Source organism: Indicator indicator, chromosome 12, assembly GCF_027791375.1.
Source record: "Indicator indicator isolate 239-I01 chromosome 12, UM_Iind_1.1, whole genome shotgun sequence".
Taxonomy (NCBI): Eukaryota; Metazoa; Chordata; class Aves; order Piciformes; family Indicatoridae; genus Indicator; species Indicator indicator.
Genome location: NC_072021.1, coordinates 97859 through 116764, shown reverse-complemented (window position 1 = coordinate 116764; position 18906 = coordinate 97859). Strand labels below are relative to the sequence as shown.

Here is an 18906-nt window from a genome sequence, read left to right as displayed (position 1 = left end):
TGTGTCAAGTTAGCAGAGAGCAACAACAGAAACTGTTTAGACATCAGATCTGCAGTCTGTAAAATAAAGCTCCCTCCCTCACAAAGCTTTGTGAGACTTGATGTATTTAAAAAAAAATACTATCCAAGGCCCTTGGATGAAAGGCCATATATAAATGTAAAGTACTATGTGTGTATATATATATATATAAAATATATATGTATTGTGTGTATATGTATATAAGTGTATGTGTATGTATAACATATAAATATATGTTATATGTATATATATTTCTGTATATAGCTTAAACTTTTTTTTTTTTAAGTCCTGTAATGTATAGCTAGACAAAAAAAAATGATGCAGATAACTCCAAAGTAGCTCACCATATATACACACACAAGGCACTCTGGTAAGTGGCGAGGGACTCTAGAATGATTTATGCTGTCAGCATTGACTTGGAATGTGTATGTAGCTTTATAAATAGCTCTTTTCCTCTGTATGGTATATTTAAACTATTATCAAGATTTTAATAAGAAAAATGTTTATTAAAATCATACACCTCATCTCCCTTTGACTTAAGCCCTTCTGTTAGTGCACTTTTAAGATGTGGCAGAGAAACTAGTTCAAGGAAAGTTCTGTAATGTTCACTTTTTGTTTTAATAGTCTAAGTCCTTAGCTGTTCATAACTGCTGAAACAGGAGGTAGACGTAGCTGTTAATGAAGTACTGTTGCCAGCTATAGACTCGTTCCTATTCTGAATCTAGGGAATCTGACACATCAGTGCTAGTTCTCAGCTTTGGTTTCTAACTGTATCCCACTTAGAAGGTAAATCACTTGCTCCAGCTTTTCTAGTTTTCCAGAACTGACAAATTGTATGGACTTGTCACCAAGTGGCCTTTCCCATCTGTTTGGTGTGGAAGTGATTTTTTTTTTTTTTTCTTCCCTGCAAGTTAGTCATTTCATCATTAGGTAACAGGCAGTGAAAGAGCTGTAAACCGGCAAATCTGTGCAACAAAAGTGATACCCTTGGACAGCAGCAGTCCTTCAGGGAGGCAGTTTTATCTTTGGATATTTTGCACAGCTGTATGCAGACCTGGTGGGGTTTGGAAGTTTAATTCCATGCGTGCATCCAAAGAGAAGTGTGCAGAGAGGAGGGCATGAACGTTTCCTCAGTAGCTCGTGTGCAGGCAGCAGAAGCACCTGGCACCACCAAGGGCCTCCCTTCCGCTTCTGCTTCTCCTAGAGAGCCCTAAATTCAGCACACCTCTTTGTCATTCTTAATGCCACATGAACGATTGTTCAGTGGATTACCAGTGACGACCTTGGAGGAAGCTTATTGCTGTTCTCCTTTAACTCCTTCTTGTCAGTATCTTTAAAATCTCTGGATCACGTCTCTGTGAATCTGTAACTGCTATTCTTACCTTTTGCTGTGTCTATTCTTTACTTCATTGGCACTTGCATTTCTCTGGCTTCCTCTCTCTAGGGCAAGATACAGATTAGCCATCTTAGTAGCTTTGATTCTCTTTTCGAGCTTCATATAATTTAACCTTTCTTTCTGAACTCTTCAGTTCACCTTTTTAATAACAGCTCTGCCAAAACCTAATAGAAAATTCTGTCAGTCTGGATTGATTGGGTTTCGATGCTTGTGGCATTTGCTTACCCTGAGGTCTGAATGTCCACGCTGAGGTTGAAATGTGTTAGGTGAATTGGTTGTGCAAAAGCTTCAGCAGCTATCTCGAACTCCCAGTGGTGGAAGTTCCATGTGGTCTGTGTGGTGAGGACGTAAACAGGCTTCACAGCTGGAATCTGGCCTCCATTGCAGCGTAGTCCTTGCCTGACAGGACTTCTTAGCATCATCAGGAGCACTCATAAATCCTCTCCTAGTTGGAAAACCTCCATGGTTTTCATTCGGAGCTGTTTGGAGTGTCTTGTCATTGAGCAGATTGGCTAAACTGGGAAGCACCAAAGGGCTTTTAATTTTTAATACACATTTTAAGGACTTCCTGTGGAAATTATTTTGTATAAAACAAAGCTAACAGAAGTTGTTGGGGTTTTTTGTGGAGATACAAGAACAGCCAAGTGCTGTTTTGCTAATCCTCGTGGTACATTTCCTTTGCAGTATTTTTTCCTTTGTATATTAAGCTTTTGGTACCATATACGTAGATGTTGACTTGTAAAAAGGCACAGGTGTGACTTTAAGAAGTTATCCCCAGCTACTGGAACTCCTTTCTGTTGCTGATTATATTAATCTGTGGTAGTCCTTTAAACTCTCGTCAAATACCCAACAGAATGATTCCTTATTTCGGGAATTTTGAAACAGCATGTAGGATAATCAGGTTAAGGGGCTAAGACAAGTGATAGGCAGGTCAATGTTCTTGAATATGATTAGTAATACTGGTTTGGGCCCAGGAATTCCTTCTTAAACCACCAGCACAGCACCTTACACGCACCCCAGTAGGATCCGTCAATGGGTCAGTTGGGTTTGCTCTGTCTCAATCAGTGTTCCTCTAATGGCTCACTCTGGACATAAAACCAAATCCCTGGCACTCAGGGAGTGGAGCTTTTGCTGGATGTGATTATTAAGCAACTTGTGTGGGTATCTCTGGCTAATAAAACTTGGAAGTTGTAGAAGTCAGGTAACAGCAGCTGTGTAAAGCCTCCTTTTCTCATGTGTGTGCTCCTGGTACACTGGTTAGTAACTTGCTGCTTAGGCAGCTGTTGTGTGCCTCAGGAAACTCCGTGTAAGAAAACCAAAGATGTTTTCATGCTTAGGAGCAGCACAGTGGCAGATCTTGCTGCTGACCTATCCTCACCCCCTGCAGGAGGTAAATAAAGTCTGAATGAGCTTAGCTGGCCGGTTCCCTCTTCCCATGCTTGGAAAAACAAGGAGAGGGAAGATCTCAGTCATTCTGTGGCAGAACACTAACAAAACCCAGGGTTAGCTTTCTGGGAAAGGATACCAGAATCCCTCCAAACCCATACCTCTACACTAGCTGTGAGTGGTTGGGGGGGGAGGTTTGCCTAGTGCTTGGACTAGGGACCACCAGGCAGCATTTGCATGGATGGTGCATGCTGTCTGTGGATGTGTCTTCACTGAGGAACACTGGACCTTGAGGTCTACCTCCTGAAGGGACCACCCTGGGCTCCAGGCATTTCTCTTGGCCTCCAAAGAATGGTTGAGTCCTTGTATGCTGCCTGCCTGTCTTGGTGCTCATAAACTTTTAGTTCTTGCTCACTGGTGTTTGTATCTCTGATTTCAGGTCTTCATGCCCATTAGATGGGGCTTAAATTTTTCTTTTGGATTGCTTGATTGTTTTGGTCAATGACCCACGTTGTCTACAGGAAAAAGGCCTAAGGGCCGGGCCAGCTTCCAGATGAAGGAAGAGGAAACCACTCAACTCTGACAGTTCCCAGTTCTGCATCAACTCTCTCTGCTTGTTAGAACTGACAGAAACAAATGGCACTACTCACTGGCCCCTGGAAGCACCTCCAAGTGCTACAACACTGTTTGTTATGCAGTTTCTGGAGGCTGTTCTGATGACTGTAGTAGCTCAGGATGGATTTTTGCAAGACTTTTTCTCTTACAGAGGTTGCTCTTCCTGGACACCTTTACCCAGCTACCCCTCCTGCCTTCAACTTTGTATGCATTCGTCAGTAAATATTTGCAACACAGCAGTTCACTCCCTCCACTAGTTCATCTTCCGTTATCATCTTTTGGTGCCTTGCCTATGTTTTTCTCCTGCTTTGGGGTTTTTGGGCTTTTTGTTGTTGTGTTGGGGTTTTTTTCTTTATATATAAGACCATCTCTGGCAGGCACTACACTGCCTCCCTCAGGGCTCTGAGGCCTGGAGACCAAGGCGAGCAGGCACAAGCCGGTGTGCAGCTGCTGCCCCCTGAGGCCGGCTCTAGACTGGGTCCTTTCCCTGCTCTCAGGAGCGCAGAGGCACGGGACCGGCACCTGCTCCGCGCCGCCTCGGGACCGGGGCCGCCCTCATGCGGCGCCCAGGCGCTGCCGCCCGGCTCGGGGCCGCCGTCGTTGTCCGCCCGTCCCGCCCCGAGGAGGAGGAGCGGCCGCGGAAGTGGCCGTGCCCCTTCAACCGCAGCCGCCCCCTTGCGGCCCAGTTGCCGGCCATGGGCGAGCGCCGGGGGCGCGGGGCCGTGCAGGAGGCGGTGGGGCCGAAGCGGGTAAGGCTGGGACCGGAGCGGCGGGACCCTGCGGGTGTCTCGGGCCTGGAGTCGCTGCCACCGGACTAGGGCGGCCTGCCCGGGGACCCTCCCGCTGTCGGGGAGAGGTGCCGCGGGTGTACGGGCGTCAGCGCGGCCCCGCTTGCCGCCGCCGGCCCTCCGGCCTTGCGGGCATCTGCCTGGCCGGGGCCCTGCCCGAGCCTCCGCCTGCAGCCCGGCGCCGCGGCCTGCGCTACCGCTGAAGTGCCGGCAGCTGCCGCTGCCACCCTCCTGGGCCAGGCCTCCCCGGGGGCGTGTGGGGCTGGCTTAGGGGGATCCCCAGCCCCGCTGCGGTGGCTTCACCCCGCACACCCTGGGCATCTGCTGACACGGGTCCGTGGCGGTGCATTGGGTGGTCCTGGGGAGCGCACAAGGTCGTTTCCCGCGTCTTTGTCTGCTCGGGCTCGGGAGAGTCGCAGCCTCAGGGCGGTGGGGCCGCGGGGAGCGCAGGCAGTGTCCGTGTGATAGGTAAACGCAGGCAGGCAGGATTCGGGCTCCGGTTTGGTCCTGGGCAGTGCAGGTGCTGCCCACCTGTGGGCGCCCGGCCTTGCAGAGCTCTGCCTGTAGCCGGGAAGGCAGAGCTTGTCCCCTCTGCCCCCACCTGCCGCGGAGGCACATGGATGTCATGGGGCGGCTCCGGCTATCTTGTGGGTCAGGAGAGCCTGCCCCCAGGAAGTGTCAGAGCTGGGTTAAGGCCTCTGCCGGCTACAGCCCGGGAGAGGCCAGGCCGAGGTGTGTGAGGGTAAAAGATCTTTACAGCAGAAAAACGCAGGTGGTCTTCCCAAACCTTTGCATCTCAGCAATACCAAAGCTTCCAAAAGCTGTGGTGTGCAGTGTTAAATCCAATCTTAAAGAAGTCCTTGATGTTTACCTTTGTCAGCAGCTGCACACTGTACCTACAGCCAGGTGGTGCTTGCTCTTGGCTGCCAGCGGCAGCCAGCAGTCCCGTGCATCTCCTGGGGCATGCAGAACCAGCAGACATTGTGCTCCTCTGCCTTTTCTCCCAAGAGTGCCAGGGACCTTTTCCCAGTCATGGTGCTGCCCAGGGCTGGCCTGAAGCCTTTGGGAGCTTGTGGGAGGCCTCTCAGTGGGGTGCAGAGGGGTTCTTGGGTTCACACCATGACGTGGTAGGTGCCACATCCCACTGCTGGCTCTGTAGCTTTTTCCTGGCTACAGCTGACATGATGCATGTAACCAAGATACTTGCATGGGCAGCCCAGCAGCTCCTGCTGTGTGGTGGTAGTCATACACCTGCATGTATGTTGATCATTTCCTACTTCACTCGACTTGGAATGAATGGAAGGAGCTTCAGTACCACTATACAGTCTTTGTTGTGCCTTGAGTTTATTGTCCTCACCAGAAGAGTTTATCTCTCAGCAGCTGCAGGATAACTGGGATATGATGTAGTAGACTGTGTCCAGCAAAGGGTTGATGATTAAGGGAATGATGCTCCTGCCTTCAAAAGAGGGGCTGGTGAGTGCTGGGGCTGTTTGGCATAGAGAAGAGAAAGTTCTGAGGGATCTCATCAGTGTGTGTAAATATCTGATGAAGGGAATAAAGGAATGGAACTAGGCTCTTCTCAGTGGTTCCCCATGATGGGACCAGGAGGCAGTGGTCACACCCTGAAACACCAGAGAGTCCCATCTGCACACAAGAAAACACTTTTGTGTGTTGTGAAGGTGGCAAATGCTGTTCAACAGTTGCTCATAGAGATTGTGTGGTCTCCATCCTTGGAGGTACTGACACCTCGACTGGATGCAGCCCTGTGCATTCCCCTCTGGCTGTCCCTGCGTGCTGGCTTTGGAGTGTCTCAAGAACATCAAGGCTGAGGTTAGTGACTGCTAGTTCACCTTACTGGGCCAAAACCAATACTTGGGCACAGTCCTGAGGCAGCGTAGAAGAGTTTTGCTAAGGAATACAGGGAAGACTTTTGCAGTGTTTCTTTCTTCAAGGGTGATGGTTGGTGCAGAAGCAGAGGAGATGCCACTTGTGTGTCAGGCCTGAGAAGATGTGTGTTAAGGCAGGATGCCATCCTTGCTGGGCCCAAATCCTTCCCCTTGGTGCTTCCAGGGAGCTACTGCAACCATCTCTGCATCCTGGGAAACACAAAATGGCTTGCACTCTGGTGGCCTTCAGCAGAGTCTCTGCAAGATGATGCTGGGAAATCTTCCTTATGCAATTGAGAAATATTTCAAAACATAACAAAGTGGTAAAATTGAACCCCAGGATGTGCTTCCTGATGTGTTTTCTTTGGGAATCTGCAGTACTTATGCCAGCTATGCAGTGTGCATGTGTTTGGTTTTTAAATGTCAGCAGAATTATTTGTTTGAAGGTGTTTTTCAAATGGAAGTCAAGGATTGCTTTTGATTATGGGAGCCTGGGTAGGGAAAGGACTCCTAGGCACTTGGAAACCATAGTATTGAAAAGCTTTTTGCTCCTCTTCTTTGCTATATGACATAGATTGGTCTGGTGTCCTGCCTCTGGTCAGTTACCCTCTGCAGTAGTGTCAGCAGGGCCTCAGAACTGACCCAGAAAAAGGCATCCTGCTGGCTCAGTTTTTTATCAGTGTGAGTAACCAGCCTTCTGGAGAAGTTGCTGTCCTGACAGCTTTTCACAGCAATTGTCATTAGCAGGTGCTTGGTGACATGTCTGACATTGATCCCAAGAGCAGATGTCCCCAGCTGGCAGTGAGGTGAATGCCCTGCTCATGAACTGGTCTCTCTGTCCTGCTCTTTATTGCCTGTCTCCTAAACATCATCCATCGCCTCCTCAGCCAGGCTGGTAGGTCTGTGAGGAATAGCTGTGAGTGGGTGTTCTGCAGCAGCCTAGGCAGAGAGGGCATGGGGTGGGGATGGGTGACTCCGGACAGGAATTTTCTTGCTGCCTGCTATTGATGTCAGAAATGGCTGCAGGATTGCATACAGGAACCTCCCTGCAGAGTCTCACCGTGGCACAGGGCTCTTCCCCTACCAAATGGGATGAGTTGTTGTGCTCCTGTGGCATTTTTAAAGAAGTCCATCCTGGCCCAGGTGGCTCAATGCCAAGTGAAAGGTTTGGAGGTGCCCTGGGCAGTGAGGCTCACCGGAGCTGTGCTGGGTGTGCTCTGGGGGCAGTGTGCCCTGACCTTGCGCTTTGCTCCTCACGTGCAGGACCGCAGCAGCTGCTGTCACCTCCGGGGCAGATCTCCTCCTCCTCCTCCTCATGCTGCAGAAAGGCTTTCTCTGTGGCACACAGGCACTGGGTGCTTCCTGGCAGCAGCAGCTGGCAGGGAGTGGTCGGTGTGAGCGGTGAGCTGGGCGGGCAGGCAGCGCTGTGGGTGCACAGATGGAGGGCGAGGGGGCAGGCACCCCAGGCGTGGGCAGCGAGTCCACTCGAGGAAGGCAGGTGAGCATCTGTGTGACACCGGTGGCTTTTGGACCATCCCTTTGGCATGTGGGAAAGAGGAGGAATAAGTAATGGCAACCTTAACCAGAGGTGTGCTTTGTCTTCAGAGCCCCTCTCCGAGTGCTGCTGCAAATGGGCTGGGCCTGGACGAGGAGCCTCTGCTGAGGAAGAACCCTCGCCGCTTCGTCATCTTCCCCATCCAGTACCCAGACATATGGAAGATGTATAAACAGGCTCAGGCCTCCTTTTGGACAGCAGAAGAGGTGAGCCCTGGGGCCAGTGGGTTGGCACGAGGCACTCAGACTGGAGTCCTGGTGCTTCCTTCCTAGCTCTGCTGCTGGTTTCTGTGTTGTAAGGGTTGGAGTTAACTGCATCAAATGTTAGGTACCTGCACCAGGTGAGGACTCCCTTCAAGGACAGTGGAAGGAAAGCTGCTTCCACACAGGGTGATCAGCAGAGCTGGTTTAGGTGCTTGGTTTTGGATGAGGTGGCATTACAGCATTATTTTCTGTGAATGCTGTTCTTCAATGTTCGACACTGATCTTCTGGAAGGGTGGTGATGATCAGGCACATTTGCTACAGATGCTTCTCATTGACTCCTGATTGCCATGGTTAAGTGCCTGCCCCCTGTTACAACACAAACTGTGTATTTTTCCCCAAGGCTGCTGATTAACCAGTCCTGAGCAGTACTCAGCTCCTGGCACTTGCAGCAGTGGAGCCTTCTGACCACTGCACTGATCTGGAGGCATTGCCTGCCAGCTGGGCTGGCTGTTCCAACTTGAGGCTTCTGCAACTTTTGCTTCTTTGTGAACAGTGATCTGTCCTGGAGGTTTTTAAGGCCAGGCTGGATGTGGCTCTGGGCAACCTGATCTAGTGTGAGGTGTCCCTGCCCATGGCAGGGGGGTTGGAGCTGGATGATCTTTGAGGTCCCTTCCAACCCTGACAATTCTGTAATTGCAGAGGAAAGCACTGGCAGACTCTTAAGGAGGACAGAAAGCATTCTGGGATGGTGAGTAGCAGCTGTCCCTAGCAGTGCTATTCCATTGCCTGCCTGGGAGGCTTGTTGCCCTCTTGCAGAAGAGATGGTTTTAAAGCATTAAAGAGGAGGCATTTGAACTCCTGCTGGATCAGCACTGCCCTTTTATCCTATTATTAGTTCCTTCTTGCACTGCCCTACCATCTGCCAGTGCATTTCCAAAGGAGCTGGGAAAGTTAATTGTGAAAGTGTTTTGTGTGGGGGTGTGTTTATATACACAGGTGTGTGTGTACCTGTTTTACACACACCTGCACAAGATTTTAGGCCTCTGTGTGTTTCACATCTGGCTGTACTTAACTGCTGCTGCAGGTCAGGAATCCTTCTCTCCAAACAAACAAAAAAGTGAGGGAAGTTTGTGGTTTTCTGCTGTGGGTAGAGTCGATTCCGTTAGACCAGAGCAGTTGCACAGTGTTCCCACTACACCATTCTGTGGCAGGATGGAGGCTGAACACCTGCCAAAGGCAAAAGTTCTCTTGCTACATCTTTTGGCACACCTGGGTAGAGGTTTCTTGGAGTATCACCATTTATTTCAAGTAGAATTGAAGGGTTTCAGAGTGAGCTCTGCTTATTGGTGCATGTTCATACCATTGACAGGAAGATAGGAATGCGTTTTAAAGTCTGATTTATTTATAATTCAGCAGACTCTGGGTTTTATTTCAAATTGCATCAGTGTAAACTGTGAAGCAAACACTTGATGTTACAGGTAAAGAGGGAGACAGCTCTGCTGCAGTGTGCTCATTGTCTTACAGTCAGGTGTAATTAAATGTTCTGCTTGTGAAGATGTGAGAGCAAGCACCAGGCTCTGCCTGAGTCCTTTGTCTAGGCTCCTTCTGCTCTTACAGAGTGACAAGCTCAATAGGACAATAACATTTCTCTTCTTTTCCTTAGGTTGACTTGTCAAAGGACCTTCCTCACTGGAACAAGCTGAAAGCAGATGAGAAATACTTCATCTCTCATATTCTGGCATTTTTTGCAGCCAGTGATGGAATTGTAAATGAAAACCTGGTGAGAAAGCTTTACATAGAGCTTTACAAACTTCATCTGCTTTTCCTTTTGGTTTTCTCACATAAATGCATACGTTTATTAAATGCTTGCTTTCTTCTTCCTATTACCTCACCTTTGCCATGGGGTGTAAGTTGCTTGTTTTGCTGAGAGTGGTGGACTTAAAATAGGGTCAGCTGTGGTTACAAGACTCCAAATTGCATCCCTCTTGGATGCCATTTTAAAGCTCAGCCTTCTGCCTGGCTGTACTGACCTGCACTTCTCAGTGCATTAATAGAACCCCAGGCTTTGTCCATGCTTGTGTTAGAGGAGAAGCAGGGAGAGGTTGTGCTGTGCTATGCTTTGTGTTCTTCCTTTCAGTCAACACAATTTCACTCCCACTGAATGGCATCCCAGGATCTTTCAGGGTTGTAAGTGGGTGCTGCTGAAGAGGTGAGGAATCTTTCTGCTGAAATCAGTTCTGGGCTGCAGGCTGCCTTAGCTGAGGTTGGCAGTGGTATCTTGCTGCAGATGTCCAGGTTAGATCTTAAATGCCTTTCATGTGTGGAGTATGTCATAGCACACATGCAGGTACTGCATGAACACCACTTAGATCGTGCTGTTTATTTCTGTCAGTGGTGAGCAGAAAGTCTGAGACTTTGCTCAGTGTTCACTGTTGCAATATTTTGCAGTTCTCCTCCCATACACAGGTGCTCTCCTGCTTCCCTGCAGCTCTCTATCCAGGTGTACTTCTAGTCAGCTGCCTTTCTTTTCTGTATACCACACCTATGCTGTTGACATACCTGTGAATAAAGCAGGCCTGAACTGCTCCCATCCTTTCTGTGTGATAGAGATCTACTGCCTCTCACTAAGCTCAGAGTGCTGTCATGCAGGGCTGGTTTTGCTGTGCTCATTGCCATGCTTTCTGGCTTTGGTAGGTGGCACGTTTCAGTCAGGAGGTGCAGATCCCAGAAGCACGATGTTTCTACGGCTTTCAGATCCTCATGGAGAACGTTCACTCGGAGATGTACAGCCTGCTCATAGATACCTACATCAGAGATCCCCAGAAAAGGTAAGCCTCTGGCTGGGCTACACACCCACAGGAAATCTGTCACCTACTTCAGTGGCACTGCTGTTGGGCAGCAGCAGCTGCTTTCTGTTTCATACTAACTCACTGAGGGAATCAGGGATGGTTCCTTAAAGCTTTCAGGGCTTGCATTCTTGACCCCAAAACGGAGAGAGGTATTTCTGACCAGCAGACAGACTCGTGTGGGAGTGTCAGGAGGTTAGGTAATATTTGTGTAAGTCTTTGATTGCAGGACTGTATGAAATGGTGTCAAAGGTTAGACAAGCTTGCTCTCCCATCAGCAAAGCATCTGCCTCAGGCAGTTGAGTACTGGTGATCCAGCTGGTGTTTCTTACACAGATGAATCAGTGCATTGCATCCTTTCAGCTCTTCTGGTGTCAGTGCTTTTTCATGCGCTTGAACTGTTTAAAAAATATTGGGTTCTTAGGAGAACCCCAGCACCTTTATTGTCTGGAGAACGTCCTAGTTCCCACAGAAACTCCAGCAGGGCGATGGTCACGCAGAGCTTGGTTTCCCACAGTGACACCGTGTGTGGTGACAGCAGGAGGACAGCAAGGTTTCTTTTCAGGTGTTTAGCATGGGATCAGAGCCAGTGCTCATGGGAATTGTCCATTTCCCTTGTGGAGCTGGGCAAGATGAGGTTTAGCTGGGTGGGAGGAAGTGGCTGCCGTCTGGCTCAAAGCCTGAGAGGCAGCGTGGTGCAGCAGGTGGGCACTCCTGGGATGGACATTGAGTTGACTTCCCATCTCTGCAGCTCACCTCCTCTGACACAGTTGCTGCACATCTGCTTCCTCATGCCCTTGTTACCTGAGATTATCACCCTGCTGGAGTGGGAATCCTCTCTTACTGGGGTTAGACCAGAACCTGGTAATGGTTCCTCTGTCTGGTGGAGCCAGCACGGACAGCCAAGGCAGATTTACCATATATCACTTTTTATGTTTTCTTTTGCAGGGATTTCTTATTTAATGCGATTGAAACAATGCCTTGTGTCAAGAAGAAAGCAGACTGGGCTCTGAAGTGGATTGAAGACAGAGAAGCCACTTTTGGTGTGTGGCTGCTTAAAATCTTGTTTCTGTTGCACTTGTCACAGACATCCTCTAGGAGCAAGCTGTATCTCTGGAACGTGAAATCAGATTTCCTGCAGATGATGCAGGGGCTTATGGGTCTCTAGTTTGACTGAAGAGCTAGAAGTAACTCCTGATGAGCACATAAGCTTTTATCTGCAGCTAAAGCAGTACAGGAATGGCAGTGCCCACTGGAACCATATTATGAAAACCTCTTGTGAGTTTCTCTTTCTCTTGAACAACCCTAGTTTCTTCAGGGTTTTTTTTTGCTTGTAGACCTTGTTTTATAGGGGTTCTGATGATTTCTTCCAGTTGGCTCCTACTTAGTACTCTAGTGTTCAGAACTGGGCAGCTGAAGTCTTGCAAGTGGAGGCTTTTTCTGTGTTCATGTTTCTAAAGACAAATTTCTGTGTGATGTTAGCCTTTTTTTTTTTAACAGCATGACTGAGCCTGAGCAAAAAAAATGATTCAAGAATCCTCTCTCTGGTGTTTCTGGTGTTTCTGGTTTCTGTTGGGACCAGTTTTCTAGTTTTTTTATCTCATTTCAGAGGTGGGACACTGGCTCAGCTTCCATCAGCGTGGGGCAGGGCATTCTTTCCCCTCTTCTGTGTTCAGCTTACAGTGTGGACTCTGAAGGATGTGCTGCAGCTGAAGTGAATAATGAGCAGAGTCTGGTGAACCTTCTGAACTGAACATCCTCTATACTTAGAGCAAGTGTAAGAGATAGATTCAGCCAGTCAAAGAAAATAAATCCGAATGTCATTCTTTTGCAGCATCTGTTGTTCACAGCTCTTGTTTGAGTGGGGTACTTTCTGTAGCTGTAGATTGTCTTGTCCTGGAGCATCCCACTGCTTTCCTAGTCTGGCTTTGCTTGCTGCCTGTGGAGTCCCTTCTTCATCTCCTTCATTTGGCTCCCAGCAGTGTGGGGCATGCCAGGAGTCAGAAGCTTTCCTAACCTAAAAAGCAATCAATTCCCCCCCACTCTCTGCCTCCAAACTTCATGCATCCTATCTCAGTTTTTGTAAAGTACATTTCTACTCTTCTGTTTTTTCATCTCATTCAGCAAACTTCCCAAGTTTAAAACATTTGGGGAGACCCATGGCTTACAGTTCTATGAGAAATGGTAATGGAAGTGGCTAGTAGGCTTGTTTGCTCAGTATCTCCTTCCATCTCGGGGACTTGGCGAAGTTTTCCACAGCCTTGGCTGATTCCCTGTGCTGAGGGTTCAGTTGCTCTAGCTCTGCTGTGGACTCCCACCATTGTGCTGCTGATGGGCAGGTTTTGATTCAGCATAACTCAAGTGCATGGTAATTGGTAAGATGGAATGGAGTAAAAACCATATCCAGACTCAGTTCTGTGCCTTCCTCCACTCCTCTCTAGAAGTAACTTAGGAGGTTTTCAGTGTTGCCAGACAAATTCTTTCCTTGGTAACTTCTGTGCTGCTGTTGTAAGTCCGTATTGCTCTTGGTGCCCTTTTCCTAGCTTGAATTTCTCTAGGTGAGCCAGCAGATGGCATTTGCATCTCCTAGAGCAAGTGGCACATCTGAACTTTTGGGGGATCGTTTTTGAGACAAAATTCTTTGCAGTTCTCACTGGGAAGTCATGCCAGCATCTTAATGTAAAAGCTCTTCATGTTAGAACATAGCCAAGGATCCTGTTGGAAATGGAACATGTGGAATGACCTGTGTTCATTCAGCATCCACGTGGCCTTGCAGCCTGAAGGAGGAGAGAAAGGGGAGAACTGGGACCACTAATGTTGTGCTTTCCTTGGATGAAAAGTAGGATAACATCAACAGTTCTGTGGGTCTGGGTGGATTATGCTCTGTGTCAATCCACTCTTGTAAGAATATGGGTTGGTTTGTGTAGATTCTCACCAAGCAGAAGCTGAGGTGCAGGGGAGTTTGTTTAATGTATAGGGGATCAGTTCTTCCCTCCATGTTGTCTAGTAGTTAGCCATTTTCCTGCCTTTTAAGAGAAAGAGATAAAGTAATAGTAATGTGTTGGCCACTTTGGACAGTGATGTTCTTTCTCTTCTGATCTGTGACAGTTTCAGTGGGTGCTGCTCTTCAGTTGTGCTGGGGCTGCCTGTAGTTAAGTGCTGTCACATGTCTAGAGCCCAGATGCTTTGGGATCTGCTTAAAGATGTGGTCAGATACAGCACCTGGTGCTGCAGAGAGGATTGCTCCTCTCCAGCACCTGTCTCTCTGATGCAAATGGTGCCTCTTTCTGAGGAGCAGTACACTGTGCTGTGTCTAACTGAGAATGTGTTCTGTTGAACAGGTGAGAGAGTGGTTGCCTTTGCTGCAGTTGAAGGCATCTTCTTTTCGGGTTCCTTTGCTGCTATCTTTTGGCTGAAGAAGAGGGGCCTGATGCCTGGACTGACCTTCTCCAATGAACTTATTAGCAGAGATGAGGTAATGTATCATGCCCTTCATACTGCTTGGGACAGAAAGCAAGTTTCCAGGAGAAGAGCAGAATTATAGGTGCCCAGCTCTGGTAGCAAGGAGGTTTGGAGGGAAGGTGAGAACAGAAAGCAGTGTTAGGGTAGGAATCAGTGAAAAAGAGAACCCTGCAGTGAGTAGGAGATGCATTTCTGGGTATGATGGAATCTTTTTAAGGTCAGTGCTGCTGAAGGCCAAGGAGGTAGTAGAAGTCTGAGTAGGTGCTGTGCTAGGAGGGTTTTCCGGAGAGGGCCCACTGTCCTGGTTACCTGTGAGGTAACTGCAGGCTGTGCTCCTTAGACCTTCTGCAGTAAGCTGTCTGCATCTCCTTCAACATTGCCTCCGAGGCAGCACAGGGAAGAGACTTCCTTTCCCCAGAGCAGTGCCAACCCTGTTTCTGCAGCCTAATGGAGGAGCTGTGAGTGCTGACGTGTAGGAAGACTGGAGTTCTGCAAAGATGCAAGCTGTTCCCCAAGTATTGTTAAAAGGGGAAAGAGGCAGACTTCTACAAGTTACTGATGAGCTTAAAGCCTGGGTGCTGCTGTATCCCTCAGCAGAAATAGCTGTTTGTAAAGGAAGTCATCATAAATATTGGCAAACCCCAGTGCATAGCCCAAGGACTGCTGTGGCATCGCACAGTCCCCTGCTAAAGCATCTCTGGTGGGAGGCAGGAACCCAGCAGGGCTCTGTGTGGGATCCCTCATAGGAGAGCAGCTCTCAGAATTACCTACCTGGGCAATATGTCTTCTTAGTGTTACTTTGGCATGGATGGCACATGTTGGATTTCAGGTGTTACTAACTGGGCTGTAAATGAAGAGTGCCCACTCCACATGGGAACTGTCAACAGGTTGGGGGGCCAGAAAGCTTCAGTCTGAAAAAGACTACCTCAAAGTAAGGGCAAACTACATCGAGGAAGGGAAAAATGACTTTTTTTTCTTGTTGTGCTCCATTGTTTCAGGGTCTACACTGTGACTTTGCTTGTCTAATGTTCCATTACTTGGTAAACAGACCATCAGAAGAGCGAGTCCATGAGATCATCGTTAACGCCGTTGAGATCGAGCAGGTAAGGCTGGCTGGGGCAGCAGCCTGGGCAGCACGGGACCAGGCTGCTCTGCAGAAACCAACACAGTGACTTTGGGGATTCCATATTGGATGCTTGGCTCAGGCCTGGATCTCTGATCCTTTCCCTCTTCCTTAATGGTGACAATGAGAGTCAGAAACTTTCTGATCCAGCTGTCAGGCATCTGGGAGAAGCTGAAGCTAGTGGCTGGTTTCCTTCCTAACGACAGAAAGGAAGACAGGCTGACTCAGTACAGCTGCAAGGGACCTGCAACAATCACCTAGGCCAGTTTACCTGTGTCCTTTCAAGATCTTTGTCTGTCCCTACTGTATACACATCCCTGCTTGTCCTCTGGAGGAGACAGGGTCTGTTCTAGCCATGTGTACTGTGCTGGGTTCAGGCTTCTGAGGTTATTGTTGGGTTCTTTCCCATGAAGTGCTTCCCATCTGACACTACAGGTTTCTGCACTGCTAAGTATTTGGCAGTAGGACTGTAGCTTATTCTTTCTGTCCAATTGTCATCTGACTACTGTGATGATGATGGTGAATGCCCTAGCTTTGCCTCACAACCCTGAAAGGTATTTCATTGGTGCCTAAACATGAACGTGGCTGGGATCCACACTCATACATATCACTGTTCTCTCTGATCTGCCATTCTGTAGCCAGCAAAACTGGGGACTTCTGGACCTGTTCCTGCTCCCTCCAGTATGGTCTGTACATTTTAGTGAACTTAAAGCTCAAGCTTACACCAAAGCTTAGGGTGTTATGAGGAGCTGGCTAAAGACAGATGAGAGGGGCAGTAATAAAATTTTTTTGGGGTGTCTTTTCCAGAAAACCATGCTAGAAATAAAGGAAGGTGCAAACAACTCCTGAAAACAAAAGACACTTGCTGAGTTTAGTGGTGCAAGTTATTTATTCAAACAACTGCCTGCCAAGCCTGGAATACCACCAGTGGTGTTACTGTGAAACATAGGTGTCTCATCTCCTTTTTCCTACTTAATTTCTCTGCATGTCATCTGTATTTTGACTTCCAGGAGTTCCTAACAGAGGCATTACCTGTAGGTCTGATTGGAATCAATTGCACTTTGATGAAACAATACATTGAATTTGTTGCAGACCGGTTGCTGATGGAGCTTGGCTTCTCAAAGGTAAGAGATGCACTTGTCCCAAAGCCCTGCCAGGACAGCCCAGGAAAGCTGTCAGCACAAAGCACTTCTCTTAATGTGCCTGCACTTTCTGTGAGTGGCAGCTGAGACCACAGCGTTACTGTATAGGCTGCACTGTTTAAAAGAGCAACACCAATGCAGGCCATTGTTTCCCTTCAGCTGCTCTGCTGGTTTGTCATGGGGAACTTCTGCTGTGCTCAAATGCTGTAGTCCTTGAAGAGTAGTAAGCACCTTGCATGGGTGAAGATTGGATGTGGCACTTAGTGACCTGGTCTGGTTGATGTGGTGGTGTTAGGTAATAGTCTGGACTTGATGATCCCAGAGGTCTGTTCTAGCCTCAGTGATTCTGTGAACTTTGCCATGGACCAAGCTGCTGGGGAGTGACAGTATTCCATGTGTGTGGATAGATGTCCCTGCATCCTACAGCATATTACAGCAAGGGATGCTCTAGTTTGGAAGAGTTTAACTGCTTTGTTTGGAGTCTTTTGAAGCATGATGGCTATCAGAACCAGCAGTGTAACAGTGTGTCCCTTCCCCAGGTCTTTCGTGCAGAAAATCCTTTTGATTTCATGGAGAACATTTCTTTGGAAGGCAAAACAAATTTCTTTGAGAAGCGAGTTTCAGAGTATCAACGATTTGCTGTTATGGCAGAAACCATGGACAATGTCTTCACCCTGGATGCAGATTTTTGATAACTTGGCAAACAGACTGTTTCCCACTCCCCATCTTGCTTTCTACTCTGAAGTCGTCTTTGTTTCCTCTGCTGGAACTGGAGCCTCCTGGGTTTGTTGTTTGGGTTTTTTTCCTGAGAAGTAAATATATTTCTTTCATTTAATAATAAAAAGTAAAAGGGTCCTTTAAAAAAAAAACAAACCTGTAAGACTTTTGAAAAGGATGGCCTTTTTAAGATCCCCTTGACTCATCTGCTGTGAGCACTGTCTTTAACAATGACCTGGATACTGCTACTTTTTTAAGCCTTTGGTAGCGTTTAAGAAAGCAAACTATGTATTTACCTGGTGTTAGGGTGTTTTAATCTGCAAACCAGATGAGGCCTCACTCTATGTATATATGTTGCTATAAATTATTTTTATGGTTTCTATTTCCGTGGGCAGAGATTTGGTCTAGAGTAAAAGCTCTTCCCATTTGTCCTGCTGCAGATTGAATGTGGGAAGACATTAATCAAGTATGAACTATAAAAATCTTATTAAATCCAAGGATACAGTTTTGATCTCCTCATTAACCTGGGCTCTGTCTGAACATGTTTTTTTTTACTCTGGTTGCAAACCTGTGGCTGTGGGTAGGAATTTAAATTGCATACATAAGAATTTTGTCTTACAGCTGTTATTGAGCAAGTCAGTGGACTTGGAATGATCCTTGGAAAGGACTTTGAATGCGCCTGGAAAAGGACTGAATGATCCTTGAAAAGGCAAACCTGCTAATAGTGGAGAAGAAACACATCCTGTAGTTGTTTGGCTTGTGCTGCCTGTGTTTCCCAGCTTCTCTGAACAAGTGCCTTACTAAGCAGTTTGTAGTTGCACTGACTCTGGAGCAGCCAGCTCTGGCTGTTGTATCTGATCTGATATTCTGCCCTTCTTGGTTCTACTTGTTGCCTTGATGAGGTGAGAACTTCTATAACTCCGAGGGCTTACCTACTGAGGTGCTACATACTGCTTGGGCTGTCAGGAAGCACCAGTCATGTATGAAGGTACTTCAAGTTGTGTGTTTAATGTGAACCATTGAAACCATTGCCACAGGAGAACTTCTGGAGGAGGGTTATTAAACCTTTCCAAACTAAATCTTGAAGCAGTGTGCATTCATTAGCAGCATCTCACAAAGGACTGCTCCTTGGGTTTTGGTGTGCTCCAGCATGTGCCTGTGAAAACTTTTCTTCCTTTCTCGATGCCATATGCAGAGAACAGAGCAACTGAAGAGTGGCCAACATACTGCAAGTGGTCTGAGTAAAAGATCATGAGAATGTAGTGAACATGGAAACAGGACAGCTCTTTTTTTCCTGCACCATTTGGCATAAGGTGCTTTGGGAGGGCAGGGGGCAACATGGAGAATACAGAGAAAAGTGGAACTGGTGTCCCTCACTCATGTTCTGCAAGTGCAAGAGAACTGTGGTCTGAGAGACAAATCCAGCACCCATTTGGAAGTACTGTGCTGAGGAGGGAGAAAGAGAAAGTAGAAACAGGTCTGTTGTTGGAGGGTTGGAACCTATTTTTATGTCACTGAAAGTACTAAAAAGCATTTGTTTTGAGTATGGTGAATTGAGAGTAAATATTCAGATCTGAAACTGCTCTGTGCTCAGTATGTATGGCAGATACCAAAGTCTCGTGCCACAGCTCCCACTCTGTGTGTGTCCAACAGCTAGCTGAGGCTGTTTCCCTCTATAAATCACATTCTTGTAAGCCAAACTGCCTTTGTGTTTCTGCTTAATCAATGCCAACAGGTAACAATGCAGGTCACAATCAGGCCTCCCAGC

General features: G+C 47.7%; 1 protein-coding gene across 1 annotated transcript; it reads left to right on the top strand.

Annotated features, from left to right (window-relative positions):
• Positions 1 to 4110: 4110 nt before the first annotated feature.
• RRM2B (ribonucleotide reductase regulatory TP53 inducible subunit M2B) lies at positions 4111 to 17150 on the top strand. The gene is made up of 9 exons (XM_054385346.1): positions 4111 to 4164; positions 7695 to 7850; positions 9512 to 9628; positions 10543 to 10676; positions 11643 to 11737; positions 14036 to 14169; positions 15155 to 15259; positions 16290 to 16403; positions 16961 to 17150. The coding sequence occupies exons 1-9, from the start codon at positions 4111 to 4113 to the stop codon at positions 17111 to 17113; spliced, it is 1062 nt and encodes a 353-aa protein (XP_054241321.1). The 3' UTR covers positions 17114 to 17150.
• Positions 17151 to 18906: the final 1756 nt, after the last annotated feature.